The sequence below is a fragment of the Andrographis paniculata genome, unplaced genomic scaffold, assembly GCF_009805555.1.
Source record: "Andrographis paniculata isolate CXL003 unplaced genomic scaffold, ASM980555v1 Contig82END, whole genome shotgun sequence".
Lineage (NCBI taxonomy): Eukaryota > Viridiplantae > Streptophyta > Magnoliopsida > Lamiales > Acanthaceae > Andrographis > Andrographis paniculata.
Window position 1 is genome coordinate 463,479 of NW_026137620.1, and position 14,011 is coordinate 477,489.

General features: G+C 36.3%; 3 protein-coding genes across 7 annotated transcripts; all 3 read left to right on the forward strand.

The window, feature by feature from the left end:
- The first annotated feature begins 244 nt into the window (after positions 1 to 244).
- LOC127241295 (protein LURP-one-related 8-like) lies at positions 245 to 1,545 on the forward strand. The gene is made up of 2 exons (XM_051260263.1): positions 245 to 768; positions 859 to 1,545. Exons 1-2 carry the CDS (start codon positions 511 to 513, stop codon positions 1,243 to 1,245), a joined length of 645 nt encoding a protein of 214 aa, XP_051116220.1. The 5' UTR covers positions 245 to 510; the 3' UTR covers positions 1,246 to 1,545.
- A 102-nt stretch (positions 1,546 to 1,647) lies between these two features.
- Positions 1,648 to 7,784, forward strand: LOC127241294 (uncharacterized). Of its 2 annotated transcripts, XM_051260261.1 has the most exons (9): positions 1,648 to 2,247; positions 4,305 to 5,005; positions 5,275 to 5,345; positions 5,480 to 5,569; positions 5,679 to 5,870; positions 5,965 to 6,066; positions 6,523 to 6,658; positions 7,215 to 7,377; positions 7,556 to 7,784. In XM_051260261.1, exons 1-8 carry the CDS (start codon positions 1,769 to 1,771, stop codon positions 7,370 to 7,372), a joined length of 1,929 nt encoding a protein of 642 aa, XP_051116218.1. In that variant the 5' UTR covers positions 1,648 to 1,768; the 3' UTR covers positions 7,373 to 7,377; positions 7,556 to 7,784. The 2 variants fall into 2 exon arrangements, 1 of the variants encoding a protein (XP_051116218.1); XR_007836498.1 differs by lacking the exon at positions 7,556 to 7,784 and having other exon boundaries at positions 6,518 to 6,658; positions 7,215 to 7,362.
- A 352-nt stretch (positions 7,785 to 8,136) lies between these two features.
- Positions 8,137 to 13,860, forward strand: LOC127241270 (protein TRIGALACTOSYLDIACYLGLYCEROL 3, chloroplastic). Of its 4 annotated transcripts, none has more exons than XR_007836494.1 (12): positions 8,137 to 8,267; positions 8,419 to 8,646; positions 9,132 to 9,263; positions 10,137 to 10,232; positions 10,366 to 10,443; positions 10,525 to 10,586; positions 10,686 to 10,761; positions 11,124 to 11,231; positions 11,599 to 11,774; positions 11,864 to 11,948; positions 12,349 to 12,458; positions 13,516 to 13,860. XR_007836494.1 is itself a non-coding variant. In XM_051260203.1 (11 exons), exons 1-11 carry the CDS (start codon positions 8,199 to 8,201, stop codon positions 12,385 to 12,387), a joined length of 1,161 nt encoding a protein of 386 aa, XP_051116160.1. In that variant the 5' UTR covers positions 8,138 to 8,198; the 3' UTR covers positions 12,388 to 12,682. The 4 variants fall into 4 exon arrangements, 1 of the variants encoding a protein (XP_051116160.1); XR_007836493.1 differs by having other exon boundaries at positions 8,138 to 8,267; positions 8,419 to 8,658; XM_051260203.1 differs by lacking the exon at positions 13,516 to 13,860 and having other exon boundaries at positions 8,138 to 8,267; positions 8,419 to 8,658; positions 12,349 to 12,682.
- The last annotated feature ends 151 nt before the right edge of the window (positions 13,861 to 14,011 follow it).

Consider the following 14,011-nt stretch of genomic DNA (forward strand, 5'->3'; position numbering starts at 1 on the left):
GATATTTTTAATTTTTGCTATTTTTTAAAACAATAAGTAATAATTTTATTACAGTCCTTATTTACATGACGTAGAAATGGGAAAGTTATTTATTTGAACGATTCAATACACTGTGGGAGTGGCGTTAGTTCTATAACAAAAGCGACTCCAGGATCTAAGATCCATAAACGATCTTCACCGTTAATTATCAAACGTCGACTCAACCAACGGCGCGAATTGTTTTTTCAGCTGAACACACGGGAGTCGCTAAAATTATAAGTCACTTCTGACCTTTCCGCCCAATGATGTAGAAGCGAGAAAATGGCGGACAAGCGGTGCCCGTCGCTATTGTGCGCCTCGTTGGTTGCATTTCTTATTCGTGACGCACCAATCAGCGGGCAGTATATATAAACCCACCGAGCATCAAATCTAATGCACAACACAGTCAGTCGCCGGCGATAGTAAATCACAGTGGTTTGTTAGCTTCTCTCTTCTCCAAATTCCGCCGAATTTCGGAGCTTGAGTTTGGGAATGACGAAGGTGTATCCGAATGCTGCGTCGCCTCTGCCGCAGGTTTGCGGCGGCGAATGTCGAGAATTGGAGGCGGATCCGGTTTCGGCGGTGCTCACCGTGTGGAAGAAATCGCTGATTTTCAATTGCGACGGATTCACCGTGTTCGGTGCCGACGGGAGGCTCGTCTACCGCGTGGATAACTATATGTTCCGGAACAAAGGCGAGATTGTTCTTATGGACGCGCTCGGCAACTGTCTGCTCACTGTTCGTCGTAAGGTATGTTCGGTGATGTCCGTATTGCGATTACTTTGTCGATCGGGAGGTTTTGGATGATTTTCTGAGTGAGTTTTGTGAATCGGTTTGCAGAGACTTAGTCTATCGGACAGTTGGACGGTGTTCGACGGCGAGACGGCGGATAATCCTCGTTTTTTTGTGAGGAAAAGCGCGAATCTCCTCAACACCAAGTGCGTGGCGTCCGTCACCTCCGCCGGCGGCGGACGGAGTAAGAACGAGATGCTGTACGAGATCCAAGGGTCGTATCCTCGGCGGTGCTGCACCTTCTACGACGATAAGAGGAGGCAAGTTGCGGAGATCAGGCAGAAGGAATCCTCCATCAAAGGCGTAGATTTCGGAGCCGACGTTTTCCGCCTTGTCGTTAACCCTGGAATGGACGCGGCTGCAGCCATGGCAATCGTCATAGTCCTCGACCAGATGTACGGATCATCCACCGCCAGATTCTTCTTAACAAATTAGCAACGGCAATTCCCTCCGATGCGCACCTCCGCGGATCCTCAGATCTCACCTCTGCGCCTCTTCAATTTCCTCGCCGGAGCTTCTGGTTTTCTAGTTTTTGATGAAACACCTCAGCTCTTCAGGAGGCTCTGTACATGTGATTGTTACTGAATCCTTGCGAACCTAGCAAGGATCTGATGTTATTATCATCAATTGTTTTGGAATTTGTATGCAATAGAATGCATTTAAGCCTGTAGATTCCCATCTAACTAAAGTTTCTATTGAAATCTGAATGAGATTGCAAGGATCTACTTTTGTATTTGTTTTAGTGATAAGAACATTGAGCACCGACCAGTACAGCTGTCAAATCCAACGGCTGAAAAGGCCGTTATATTCGTCAAAACGATATTCGAAACTTTTCACCAAAGCATTTATTTCCTCTCCGAGAAGCTAACTCACTCTCTGCTTCGTCTTTTTCTCAAGATCGATTAGCTAACACTCCGCCGATTATCGGAATTTCAGGTCACTCGTCGGAGGTCCGGCGATGCAAGCCGCCGTCCGGTGCCCGGCCGACGCCTTTGCGTACAACAGCACGCGGTGCGCCTGCAATCCAGGATACCTCTACAACTCCAGCACGAACAGCTGCAGTCTGTTTTCGGAGAGGAGTCCGAATGTGGAGCTGAGCAGCGGCGTGGACTATGAATCCTCCCTGGCGTTTCCGGAGACGATATTCTCCTTCGATTCGATTAAGAAGTTGACGCAGTCGCAGGCGGTGTTTCTGGAGGCGACGCTGGCGATGCTGCTGGCTTGGTTAGGGTTTTGCCTCCTCCTCCGGTTCTCCTCCCTTGGCTCCGACGGCCGGTCGCCGTGGTTCAGAATCCGGTGGTGGATCAGCCGTCTCGACATCTCGTTCGCTACTCACCATTGGTTGGATGACCAAAAGCCTGTAATCAAGCGCAAAACGGAGCTCGGTGGAACCTTCTCCATTGCCAGCTGGATTCTCTTCATCGGACTTTTAGCCGCGTGAGTATTACTCTTACTGCTTTCGTATATTCATTTTGTGCTTTGTTGATCGATTAACACCTTTTATTTCTGCTGAAGGTTTACGTATCAGTTAACTTACAATTCCTGCTATCATGCTTAGGTTTCTATTTATGTTATATAGAGTTAACTTTTCATTGGCAATTGCTGTGTATTCTTTGTTTATGTTTACTATGCATTGGAATGTGAAGGCAAAATTTTCTGATTCAATTGATTACTTATTGTACATATGTGATACCTCCAGAGTTGGCTGTTATTTGGCCAACACTCTGTGTGGATGAGTTGGTATTAGGTCATCTGAAGATTAGAGATTAAATGGATTAAATAGATTACTCGTGTAATTTCATATTTTTTTTCCGGGAGCTTTGCTGAAAAAATTCTAGATTTCAGCTGTGCTTGTCTCAAAGGAGTAATTTGAGGATGGATGACCTAGGAAGTCTTGATAACAATGCTCACATTCCTTTTTTAAAGCTCTTCTAAAAGAACTTTAGAGTTAAGCGTGCTTGCAGTAATTTGAGTCCCGGAATGACTCGTGTTGACCGGTGGAGCCAGTCTACGATCTCGACATGCTCGACTTCACGTGGCTTGCGAGCCAGGGTGTCACAACATATTTATATACAAATCTAGTAATGTAATTAGGAGACTAGCCTTAATTAAGAAATTGTGTATCTAAAATCCTCCCATGAAAGTTTGTGTTCTTTTGACATTTCCCCTATACTTATTATTGTTTTTACTTGACTTCTTATGATCAATTACACTTGCATATCTGTATGTTATTTTTTTAACTCTGTAAAACTTTTCAGGAAGTGTCAAAAGAACTCTTTTGTGATACATTAAGGATGAGGGCGCCGTTGTTTTAGGTTAGGGACCGAAGAAGATAGGAAACATAAACCAAAGAAAATTTCATTTTTGAAACTGGAATAAGATAGTAGATTAAAAGGCAGATTAAGAATTCTTTGAAGTTTCACTTGCAAACCATTTGAAATGTAGGCTATGATCCTCTTCTGTGATAAAAAAGTCCCAAATTGAACGAAAACTTAGCTGTGCAAATCTTGGTAGGATTCCCAAAGCTAAAATTACTATTGTCCTTAAGACTGTAGTTAGTTCAATTAATCTATAACACCGAAAATTTTAAATTACAGGTGTGATGGATTTAGAATGACAACCTAACACGAGAATATTTGGTAGGTTCATTAATAAACTTAATTAACTGAATTTAGTTATCTTTAGAAGAATGAATTTGCTACCAGACTCTCCCATGCTGCCAGCTGCCTATATTGTCTATGCATTACCGTTTAAAGATGTGGTCATGACTGCAGTTTGTAAGCTCTAATTATTATGGTTAACAGTCCAAGATGGTTTGGAAAAGATTAAATTTTGTAATTTTGTCCATTTAGTTAAATGAATTGGCTTAGCATTTGTTAATTTTCTGTTTGTAAAGTGAATTTGGCAATGTGGGATTTTGACAATAAGAAATAGAAAATGCTAACATAGACTTCCAAAATTTCAAAGGTTAAGGGTTTGATGGGTTATTTGGTTGCTGACAAATTCGAGAACTTTACACTCACTGTCATTAGTTTCAACTCATAACACCGTCCTCCGATCCACTTAAACCAAATGAATTTATGGACTCCACCTCTTGATTCAATGCTGCATTCGAGTCTTAGAACTTTGACTCTTGTTCTTGCTTTTGATCTTGCTGAAAACTAAATCTGATTTCATTTGACTTAGGCATCAAATTGCTTCAAGTTACTATATTAAAGCTCCCAAAAAATTATTCTCCTACAGATATTAGAAATATGGCATGTTTTTATTTAGTTGTAATTATGCACTGTATTTAGGTCACTGTTTCCACAGTCCAACTGGAGGGGTGAAAACTTTTCTAAGTTAGGATGTTTTACAATGCTTGTCATCATCCTTGGGATTTAGTGTAAGATTTTCTTACTTATGTCAGGCAAAAGAATTTCCGAATTTTAATCTAATTTGTAGCAATTTATATTTTCAAAATTTTGCTTTGTATGACCTTCTATAACCTGTAGGTTGCTCTACCAAATTATTTCCAAGAGAAGTGTTGAAGTACACACTGTCAAAGCAACCAATGCACCCGATTTGATTTCCTTTTCGAATGACTTTGAATTCAACATTACGACAGTGTCCAGCATGAGCTGTGCACAGCTGAGTGGTCTCGGCACTCTTGTGACAGGGAATCCATTTTTCGGCGATCAAAGAACCGTTCCCCTTTCAACATTTTTCAATTATTCTTGTCTGAACACCACCGCAGGGCCAACCATAACTTTTAAGTGCAGTCAGTGCCGGCCTGTTAGAGATTTTACTTATGTCTCCTGGCAGTTTGTCGATCACCTGAATAGCCCAGCCACTGCTGTCGGCTTTCGGTTCAACCTTACTGTAAGGAACCATGGTGACAAGAAGCATTTGAGTTTTGTGAGTGGGACTCTGAAGAATGCCACGGATTATGACGGGACACCTGTTACGTACAGAGGGGCTCAGCCGAACATACTGAAGTTCAATTTGTTTCCTAGAGTATACCATAATCACCACAAACTAAAGCTCATTCAACCTCTGTTTCACGAGTTTCTTCGTGGATCGTATTTTAGTGATAGAGGCCAGCTTCAGGCTTCACTCGAGAGCTCCAGAAATGGCCTGATCAACACTACGCTGTATTTCAATTTCCTCTCGTCGTATATCATTGAGATCGACAATCAAAACATTTTAGGGCCTGGTAAGCCATTTCTCGATATTCTTGGTATATGTCTTTACTCTTCTTTAATCTGTTTCTGCAGAATGACAAAATGCTTTCGATTTTTAGGTAGGAATACTTCTAGAGAATGGAACTGTATTAGCAATATTGAGACAAAGGAAGATATTGACACAACGTGGCTTTCTTAGATATTCTATTCGATTAGGTTTTGATACTTCATTTGGAAATGTAGTTAAACCAAAATCGAGCATCCTTCTTGATTCCATTGCTATTTTCGATATATTTTGCAGTGAGCTTCCTTGCTGATCTCGGTGGCCTTTATTGCATAAGTATTGGTATTTTCTTCTTCTTCTTGGTGCAAGTATGATCCTAATTTATTCTGGTCTATATATCTCGATTTCTTGTTTCTCTTTTTTTTTTTTTTTTTTTTTATTGTGAATTTAAAGTGCTCGATAATTGATTGTAAGTGCAAGTTTACAATGTTCACATTTGTAGTGTGAATACAGAGTCAAGAAGCTTCGCCACGAGGATAGCGTAATGAAAATGATTAGAAATCGTCGAAAAGCACAAGATCGTTGGAACAAGGTGAGCTTTCTTTCCACAGAATTATGAAAAGCTCTTTAGTCGGGACTGCCTTTTCTATTCTGTTTAATCTCTATTCTTCAATCACTCATACGTATACATGTGTGTGTAGTTGAGGAAATATGTGAGATACACTTGGGGACCTTGCTCGTTGGGTGACGACACAACTGAGTCGACAGACGTATGTTGTAATGGCATTATGTCTAAATCTCTCCATAAAGATGGGTCCTTACATAGACGAAGAATGCGACAAACACTGGACACTATTAGTTTTGATAAAAACGTCGCCTTGCCCGATGAGAAGGTGCACTTTGTTTTATGGTTCTTGAACACATGATTTATAATTCAATAAGTTGTTCAGCTTGGATATTTATACTTTCCATCAATTCATTCTGCAGAAATCTGTGCCAGAAGATGTTTGCAGTCGAGTGATTCAACCATTCTCAACGGAAGCTCCGGCGATCCCAGAAAGAAGTTCGTCCTACACAAAATCTAAGCCGGTGAGTTGCCCATATTTCTTTTTTATTCTCACTTCTTCGTCACTGCATTAGTTTCCCACATTTTGTATTCGAAAATTTTTAGTGAAAAATAAGGCTCCATTTAGATAGATAACTTTAGAGTTTTGAAAAATTTTGGAATCAGTAAAAAGCTATTTGATTCGATGCCTTATATACGATGAACTAAATATTTGATTCGATGTTTTTTTTTTAAATATTACTGTTGATGAATAGTACTAAAACTTCTAAAAATGAGTATATGATACTCGCACCATTCCAATTGTAATCTCGCACTAATATCAAATATTTTTTCATTTTTATATATATGTTACTAAGATATCATTACATTTATAATTATTTTATACATAAATAAAAATATCAATTGAATATTTCTTTTCTTCCTTTGATGTTAAGCTAATAGAGTAGGCTTATATATTTGCAATTGTTTTCCAAGCACAGGGAAATTCGGCATCCCATGTAAATGAAGAACACAAAGGGTGCGAAGGTAGCCATCGTTCTTCTTGTGCCACCGTGTGCCGGAACCACGGATGTCCTTTGCCCAATATTGCTAATCTACCACCTCTTCCATCTTGTGGTCAGTTTATCTCTCCCTCTTCGCAACTTTCTTTTTCGGAATTTTCACTTTGATACATTGCTTGATAAATAATGTGTCGTGTGTATAACAATTAGGATAAAAAATAAAAAAAATAATAAAATAAAATATTGTTGGGACTTCCGTTTGCGGATATATGAATAATGGCTTAGTTTACCTAACAGTTCGAGCTTTTAGGTGAGATGGTCATTAACATCCGACATGGTATCAGAGCTTAGGTTAGGTCTCGAGTTCGTTTATACTATCTGAATATGATATATAAGAGTGCTAGTATAATAATTTTGGACTTTAATATATTGAAGAACTACTATATGATTAGGAAAGGAATAATCTATACACCCTAACTAACCTATGATAATTACATAACGATGGGTTGTGTATCTCTAAATTAAAATGTAAGATTAAATAGGTTCTGTTAATATTCTACCACAATTTATATAAGAAGGAAATTACAAAGTAAAGTACATTATAATAATTTCATTCCTTGTATTAGCCAATGTGAGATATGTGTAGTAGCGCGGGCTTTTGTATTGTGCAGAATTCAGCAGCGGCAATATTGGTATAAGCGATCTTGAGCAGAATGTGCGAAAGTTGTATGAATACAACGCATTGTTGAGGGAACAGCTCGTTGCAGTATCATCTTCCCTCTCCAAGGATGAAGAAAAAGAAGAAGAAGAAGAACATCTACAGCGATGATACAGGTAATGCGCACAAAATCTAATGTAAATATGCAAATGAAAAATAAAAAATAAAAAAATACAAACATGTTTTCATATGTAATTTTGTCATTATTATTTATTTAAATTTATTAGTTAAATACTAAATAAATTATAATATTTTGCCCCGAGATTTAAATGCTAATTTCTTCCCTGTATTCAGGTCATAGCCCCCGAGCGGACAGAAATACCTAACCACTTGATTTACAAGGACGGGTATTGTTGAAGTCGGAGTCAAGGTTGTGTATGTTGTTTAAGTGTTCAACACAAATGCTTTTGTGTTGGTGTGTGCAAGTACTCTGTATAATTTATTCCCACTTTATTTTTATACAGGTATAATTAATTTATTGTTTATTATCAACGATTCTATAAATATTTGTATCTTTGGTTTATAGTTGGTTTTGTATTTTAGTTTTGATTTTAGTTTTAATAATAATTTAATATGATATTTTGTAAAAATGAAAAAAAAAAAAAAAAAACAGTTCATATTGCATAATAAAAATTATTAGAAAAATAGAAGAGAACAAATCATTTATTATTATTTGTTTATTTGTTAAATTTATAACAAATAAATAATTATTAATTTTTTAATAATTATTATATAATATTTTAATTATTTCTTAATTTCTATTTTCTATGCCAATAAAAAATACATGGAAAATATATTTTCTTTTTGGCTGCTCCTTAAACGCAACCATATTATTTTTTAAAAAATAAATAGAAATACTTAAGTGTGTGATTAATGAATATTTAATCGGCGGTAACAAAGCACGGGTAAATTGGCCAACCAGCTTCTGCGTGGAAATATGCAGTGGATTGGCCGCCATTGTCAGACCTCCTTTCCCTTCCGCGCCACCGCCAATTGCCCTAACATTGTAAGCCTCCGTCTTTGCAATTCCAAATTACTCTTCGATTTCCGCTGCGGAGGTTTGATTTCGTTTTCAGTTGTGTTTGGATCGTCGTAATCTGCGCTCTTCGGCGATTCGTCTCCCAACTTTACGAAATCAGCAGTGCCACTGTTTTCAGATCAGAGCGGGCATGGTTTTGCCGGTGGTTTCGATTCCGCATACGCCTCTCGGTATATACAACGGGAACGGTAGTAGCTGGAGCGCCGGCGGTGGCGATGGCGGTGGCGGCTATAGTTCCGTGCAATCGTTGCCAGTTTTTGCAGTCTCTTCTGTTGGTGGAGAAAATGTGGCAAGGAATAGAAGGATTGCTTGTGCTTGTGTCACGCCGTCTCAGGATTTTACGCCGGTAAATTTTGCGGTACGCTTCAATAGTAGTTAGTTAGAGCTTATATGTTTATTGTTTCGTTTTCGTATTTTGGATAATTGGTTTTTATAGTTTTGGAATCTGCAATATGTGTTTGGATTTTGATCACAGGTTATTTTTGTTACTAGTTTTTACTGTTATCATTATGTTTGAGATGATCTGCACTATGGACAGTATTCATTACGCTTGCTCTGTGCCTTTTAGTTTTATATCTGCGTTTAGAGAATTTAGAAAATTTGTCTGTGAGCCATTGATTTTTCCTGTATCTGTTCATTGTGCAATTTCTCATCTACCAGCATTTTATTCTATTTTTAAAATCGAACTTGAACTGATAAACTGCTGAGATGGCTTCATTTGTGGAATGTTATTACAAGTGGATAGTTATATGCATTTAATTCCTCCTGTAGTTCTTATTTTCAGTTCTATGTTGCGGGGGAGGATTATATCTGATTGTTAATTTTCTCCAGGGTGGTGGTAATCAGATGGAAAACTTAAGCGTTGAGAATAAACATGACAATGATTCTGATGTGCTGATTGAATGCAGAGATGTGTTCAAATCCTTTGGGGAAAAACATATCTTAAGAGGTGTGAGCTTCAAGGTAGCTTTCCTTAATTATGCTTTATATCTGATTAGAAGACTTCAAATTTTGGACTTTTGACGTGCATAATCTAAATATTTTCTTGTTAAGTTTGAACACGTAGAATATGCAAGGACCCTCCTTTATGCTTTGCAGCAGGTGGAGCCTCTACGGGGATGGCTAAGTCATATTTAAATTTGTTGGGATGAGATAGAATTGTTAAGGTCTCTACTCATTAATCTACCCCGGTTAAACCTAGCTGCAAACATTGATTACTAAGTGGTTCAGGTAGACCATTTTTTGTTTGGGAATAATAGAAAGTTGAATTGAAATAGATTTTTGATGTGATGTAAAAAAGTATTTGATTTGATGTTTTGAATGAAAAATGAGTTTTTGATGTAATGTCTAAAGTAAAACATAAGCATTTGATGTGAGATTAAATAGAATTCCGAACAAACAAACCTATAGGAGTTATTTATTCTCCTTAATCTAACAAGATTCTTTTTAACTGATTAAAGTGAATCAAAGTGTTGAGGTATAGAGATTTTTTCAAAATTGTTTCAAAAAGCTTAGGTTTGTAAGTTTGTGTTTCTTTCCCGTTAATGTGGAAACTATTGTATTACACTGAGGCGGAATCTCACATATTGTTTTTTCATTCTGAGCATTAATCAGCGACTTCCCCTGAGAATTTTATTTGATGATCGTCAACGGGGCTTGATATAGGGACCTATGTTATTCAAGTTTGAAATTTGTTGGATAACGATGAATGTTAGGCAAAGTGATATAACTCATAGTGTTACAACTGGAGTCTAACTTCCATAATCCTTATTTCCTTAATAAATTCCTATTTCAAACAATTTTTCTCATTGATTTTACATGCTTGTCCTTTTGTAGATTAGGGATGGAGAGGCTGTTGGAATTATTGGACCATCTGGAACAGGCAAGTCAACCATCTTGAAGATTATAGCAGGACTGCTAGCTCCCGATAAGGCAATTCTTCTAACCCTATATTAAGCTATATGTATGTATACGTGTGTATTATTTGAAGCGAGTACTTTACTGAATATGTTCCTGAGCAACTACTATTTGTCTATCTTGTGGTTCAATTTTTCTTAACAATTAGGGTGAGGTTTTTATTCGAGGTAGAAGGCGGGATGGTTTGATCAGCGACGAGGAAATATCCGGTCTTAGAATTGGCTTGGTGGGGTTATATTCTTTCTCCTCTAATCTTGATTGATGTGCTTTCTAGGCAATTTCTTAAATCCCTTCCCAAATGTAACAGGTGTTCCAGAGTGCTGCCCTTTTTGATTCTTTGACTGTTCGAGAAAATGTTGGTTTTTTGTTGTAAGATACTTAGAAGCTTTTTTTTATGAGTGTTGTCCTTAGTTTTTAATGATATAACATGTTGTCATCATGATTGGCGGAATATTCTCAAACTTACAGATATGAGAATTCAACTATGTCTGAAGATCAAATTGCTAAGATGGTGACAGAGACTCTAGCTGCAGTTGGATTGAAGGTCTGCAATTATTTCGTCTGCGCTGCTTTGTCCTTCATTACAATAATCATGTTGATGATTCATTATTATTGATTTTCATTAGCTGTAACGTAATTATTTATGTTCACGAAGGACTATTTCCGTATCGAAGCAGATTAGAGTAATTAGATTCACTATGATACATCCATCGATGACTTTCAAAATGACTGTATCATCGGGTACTTAGTAGGATTTGTAGAGATTTAATAGTTTTAAAGCCACTAGTTAAGATGGAAGGAACCCGAAAAATTGTTGTAAAAGCGTAATTGTTATTCAAACCTTTCAGTGTACGGACTTATTATGTATTTGTTAGGAAAGTCAGGTTTAAATGAATGCTTCTGCAGGGAGTTGAGGACAGGTTACCTTCTGAATTGTCTGGAGGGATGAAAAAGAGAGTAGCTCTTGCTCGTTCCATAATATTTGATACAACAAGCGATGCTGTGGAACCCGAGGTATTCAATTGCTACTTTCAACTTCATTGTTTTAATCGTATTTTAAAATTCATAATTTATAATTTTTTTATTTACTAATTACATTATACCTAATTAGCTGGGACGGAGGGAGAATATACATTGTTAATGTAATTCTAATAGCATTCTTCAGTCCCTTGGAAATCTCGATCTTCTTTAAATTTGCTATCGAATTGCTTTTCTGACAATTCAAATGCTTAAGGCTATATCTGTTGATTCATTTTGAGCGCACACATACGCCACTAGAAATTTATGTTGAATGCTGTAATAAGATTGAGCTACTATGACAACAGTTATCTTCATCCATATATATATTATATTCATTTAGTTTCTTGAATTTGATGAGTAGGTGCTCCTGTATGACGAGCCGACTGCTGGTCTAGATCCAATTGCATCGACTGTTGTGGAAGATCTCATTCGCTCTGTGCATACAAAAGGCACCGATGCCCTTGGGAAGCCCGGGAATATTGCATCCTACGTTGTTGTTACTCATCAACACAGCACAATCAGAAGAGCTGTTGATAGGTAGGTAGTATTCGGTTCCTAGCACTTGTCAAAACTTTTGGTGTTCTACATTTAATGATGTCATGTCTGATGTTGGATGTTGGATGTAGGCTATTATTTTTGCACGAAGGAAAAGTTGTTTGGCAGGGAATGACTCATGAATTCTCCTCCTCATCAAATCCGATTGTTCGGCAGGTAAAAGTTTATCTACGGTGTTTGTCATCTCTTCTTGGCCAGCAACTTCTCTGTTTTTTTTTGCTATTTGGACTCTTGCCCTTTTTCAAAAAAAATTAAAAAAAGAAATATATAGATATTTTTTTTATAAAACGTCACATCAAATACTATTTAAATATAAAATTCAATCTAAGGATTTGTTTCTTTTACCTTAAAACTCCAGATTTTTACTTATTTGGATTATGTTTTTTTCGAAAAAAAAAATAATAAATTTTTTCCGAGAAATGTGTTACTTCTTGGTCTATCTGAAGTGATTATTTCTAGAAGCAAAGAATGAGAGTAGTATTTAATATAAATGTAGTTTTTGGTAGTAGTGAAATATGAATGAATGATTAGTTGGTGTTGATTGATGGTGGGTCAGTTTGCATCGGGGAGCTTGGATGGCCCAATTAGGTATTAATTAGTGTCAACAAGAAGACATACATGAAGAAGATGTAAATGAAGATGAAGAAAGAGATCTTAATAAATGAGGCAAGTGAAATATTAATCATCATCCCTCTTTAAGTTAATTGCTTTACTTCTCTCTCTTCCTCTCCTATTATTATATTACACTTTTTGAGTATGAGTAGTAGCTAAGCTAAGTTAAGCTAATTCATTTCCATATGCCATGTCATACAAACCTTGCTATGTTTTTACAAGAGTCTGAGCGGATAGATAGTTAGAATATATTCAAATTCTTTTCTCTACTTTTAATACTTTCTCCGCCCAATAATTATTTTTTAATTTTGTTTGTTCACTCAAAAGAATATATTCTTTTAATGTAATATGATAATTTATATACAAATATTAAAATGTTTTTCTAACTTCTATAAAAATATAGTATTTATTTGCTTACTTGCAAGGATATCTAACCAATTTGTTCTCTTGTGATATATATATATATATATATAAAAGTATTAATATGATATTTTAAATACAAAATTAATTTTTTTTAAAAAAAAGTGTATATAATTTAATCCAAATTAAAAAAATCACAAGCAAACGGAACCCAAGATTGGAAATGATCTATTTTACATAAATCTCCAGAATGCATTATATAACTGTTCTAATGGTAACTATAAATTTCAAAACCAAATTCAGTTTTAATATTAACAAATCCATTTTTCATTTTTAAAACCAATAAGGCAGTTTCTCACAAATTTATATATAAAATACTCCAATCCCTTTGCTTCCACTTTCTGCATGTGTCAATTCAAAGGGATAATAAACACGACATGTACACATGCAGATGAACTATCAATAACAGTAAACATACCAGAAAATAAAAAGTGCATAGCTAGGGTTTGTTTGGTTGTATTTTCTGTAACCTATTTTCATTATTTATCTACCATAATTTATTAGTTTTTTCCTTCAAAAATATCATATCATATATAACCCTAGTCCCTAGTAATAACTTTCATTATTAACAAGAAAACCCAAAAACATCATCACCTTAATATCTCATTCCTATAATATTATTATTCAAAAATTTACCAAATTATGCACTTACAACTTCCAACCACTTTACTTTTACCTGGCAAATCTGCAGTCCCCAAATGTTGAATTGATCTAGTCTCGAGCAGCGCCGCGCCACCGGAGATCAGAAACACTTGGTGGTGCACGGTTGCTTGGAATATCTGGACTGATGACCAGGCCTTGTGATCCTTAAGCAATTGCATACAAATTTGTCAGATGAAGGTGAGAATATGCAAATTTCATGAGATGGAAAGGCAATGGCACTCAAAACTTTAAAAAAAAGTTACCCATGGTAGTCTCTGACTTTATTTGTGAATTTTCAATTCAAAATTTTACTATTTACTAATTTTTTCCTTATAAAAAATATTGAGTCAACACCTATTTTGTATTGATTAATTTTACATTCGAGTCATCACATCATCACCTATTTATATCACATCAAACTATTCCAATTCAAAAACTAACTATTCCAAACAGTAAATGCAACTCCAAAACCCACAAACAAATGCTCCCTATAATTTCTCATATAGAAAGGATTTAGGCAGAGTACAATATGCTAAAAGTCCTAA

Bases quoted from the DNA above. Each gene is read 5' to 3' on its own strand.
- LOC127241295 (XM_051260263.1), top strand. From the start codon at position 511: ATGACGAAGGTGTATCCGAATGCTGCGTCGCCTCTGCCGCAGGTTTGC. The intron at 769-858 runs GTATGTTCGGTG...ATCGGTTTGCAG, and splicing joins TGCTCACTGTTCGTCGTAAG to AGACTTAGTCTATCGGACAG.
- LOC127241294 (XM_051260261.1), top strand. From the start codon at position 1,769: ATGCAAGCCGCCGTCCGGTGCCCGGCCGACGCCTTTGCGTACAACAGC. The intron at 5,006-5,274 runs GTAAGCCATTTC...TATATTTTGCAG, and splicing joins TCAAAACATTTTAGGGCCTG to TGAGCTTCCTTGCTGATCTC. The intron at 6,659-7,214 runs GTCAGTTTATCT...TGTATTGTGCAG, and splicing joins ACCACCTCTTCCATCTTGTG to AATTCAGCAGCGGCAATATT.
- LOC127241270 (XM_051260203.1), top strand. From the start codon at position 8,199: ATGCAGTGGATTGGCCGCCATTGTCAGACCTCCTTTCCCTTCCGCGCC. The intron at 8,268-8,418 runs GTAAGCCTCCGT...CACTGTTTTCAG, and splicing joins CCGCCAATTGCCCTAACATT to ATCAGAGCGGGCATGGTTTT. The intron at 9,264-10,136 runs GTAGCTTTCCTT...GTCCTTTTGTAG, and splicing joins TAAGAGGTGTGAGCTTCAAG to ATTAGGGATGGAGAGGCTGT.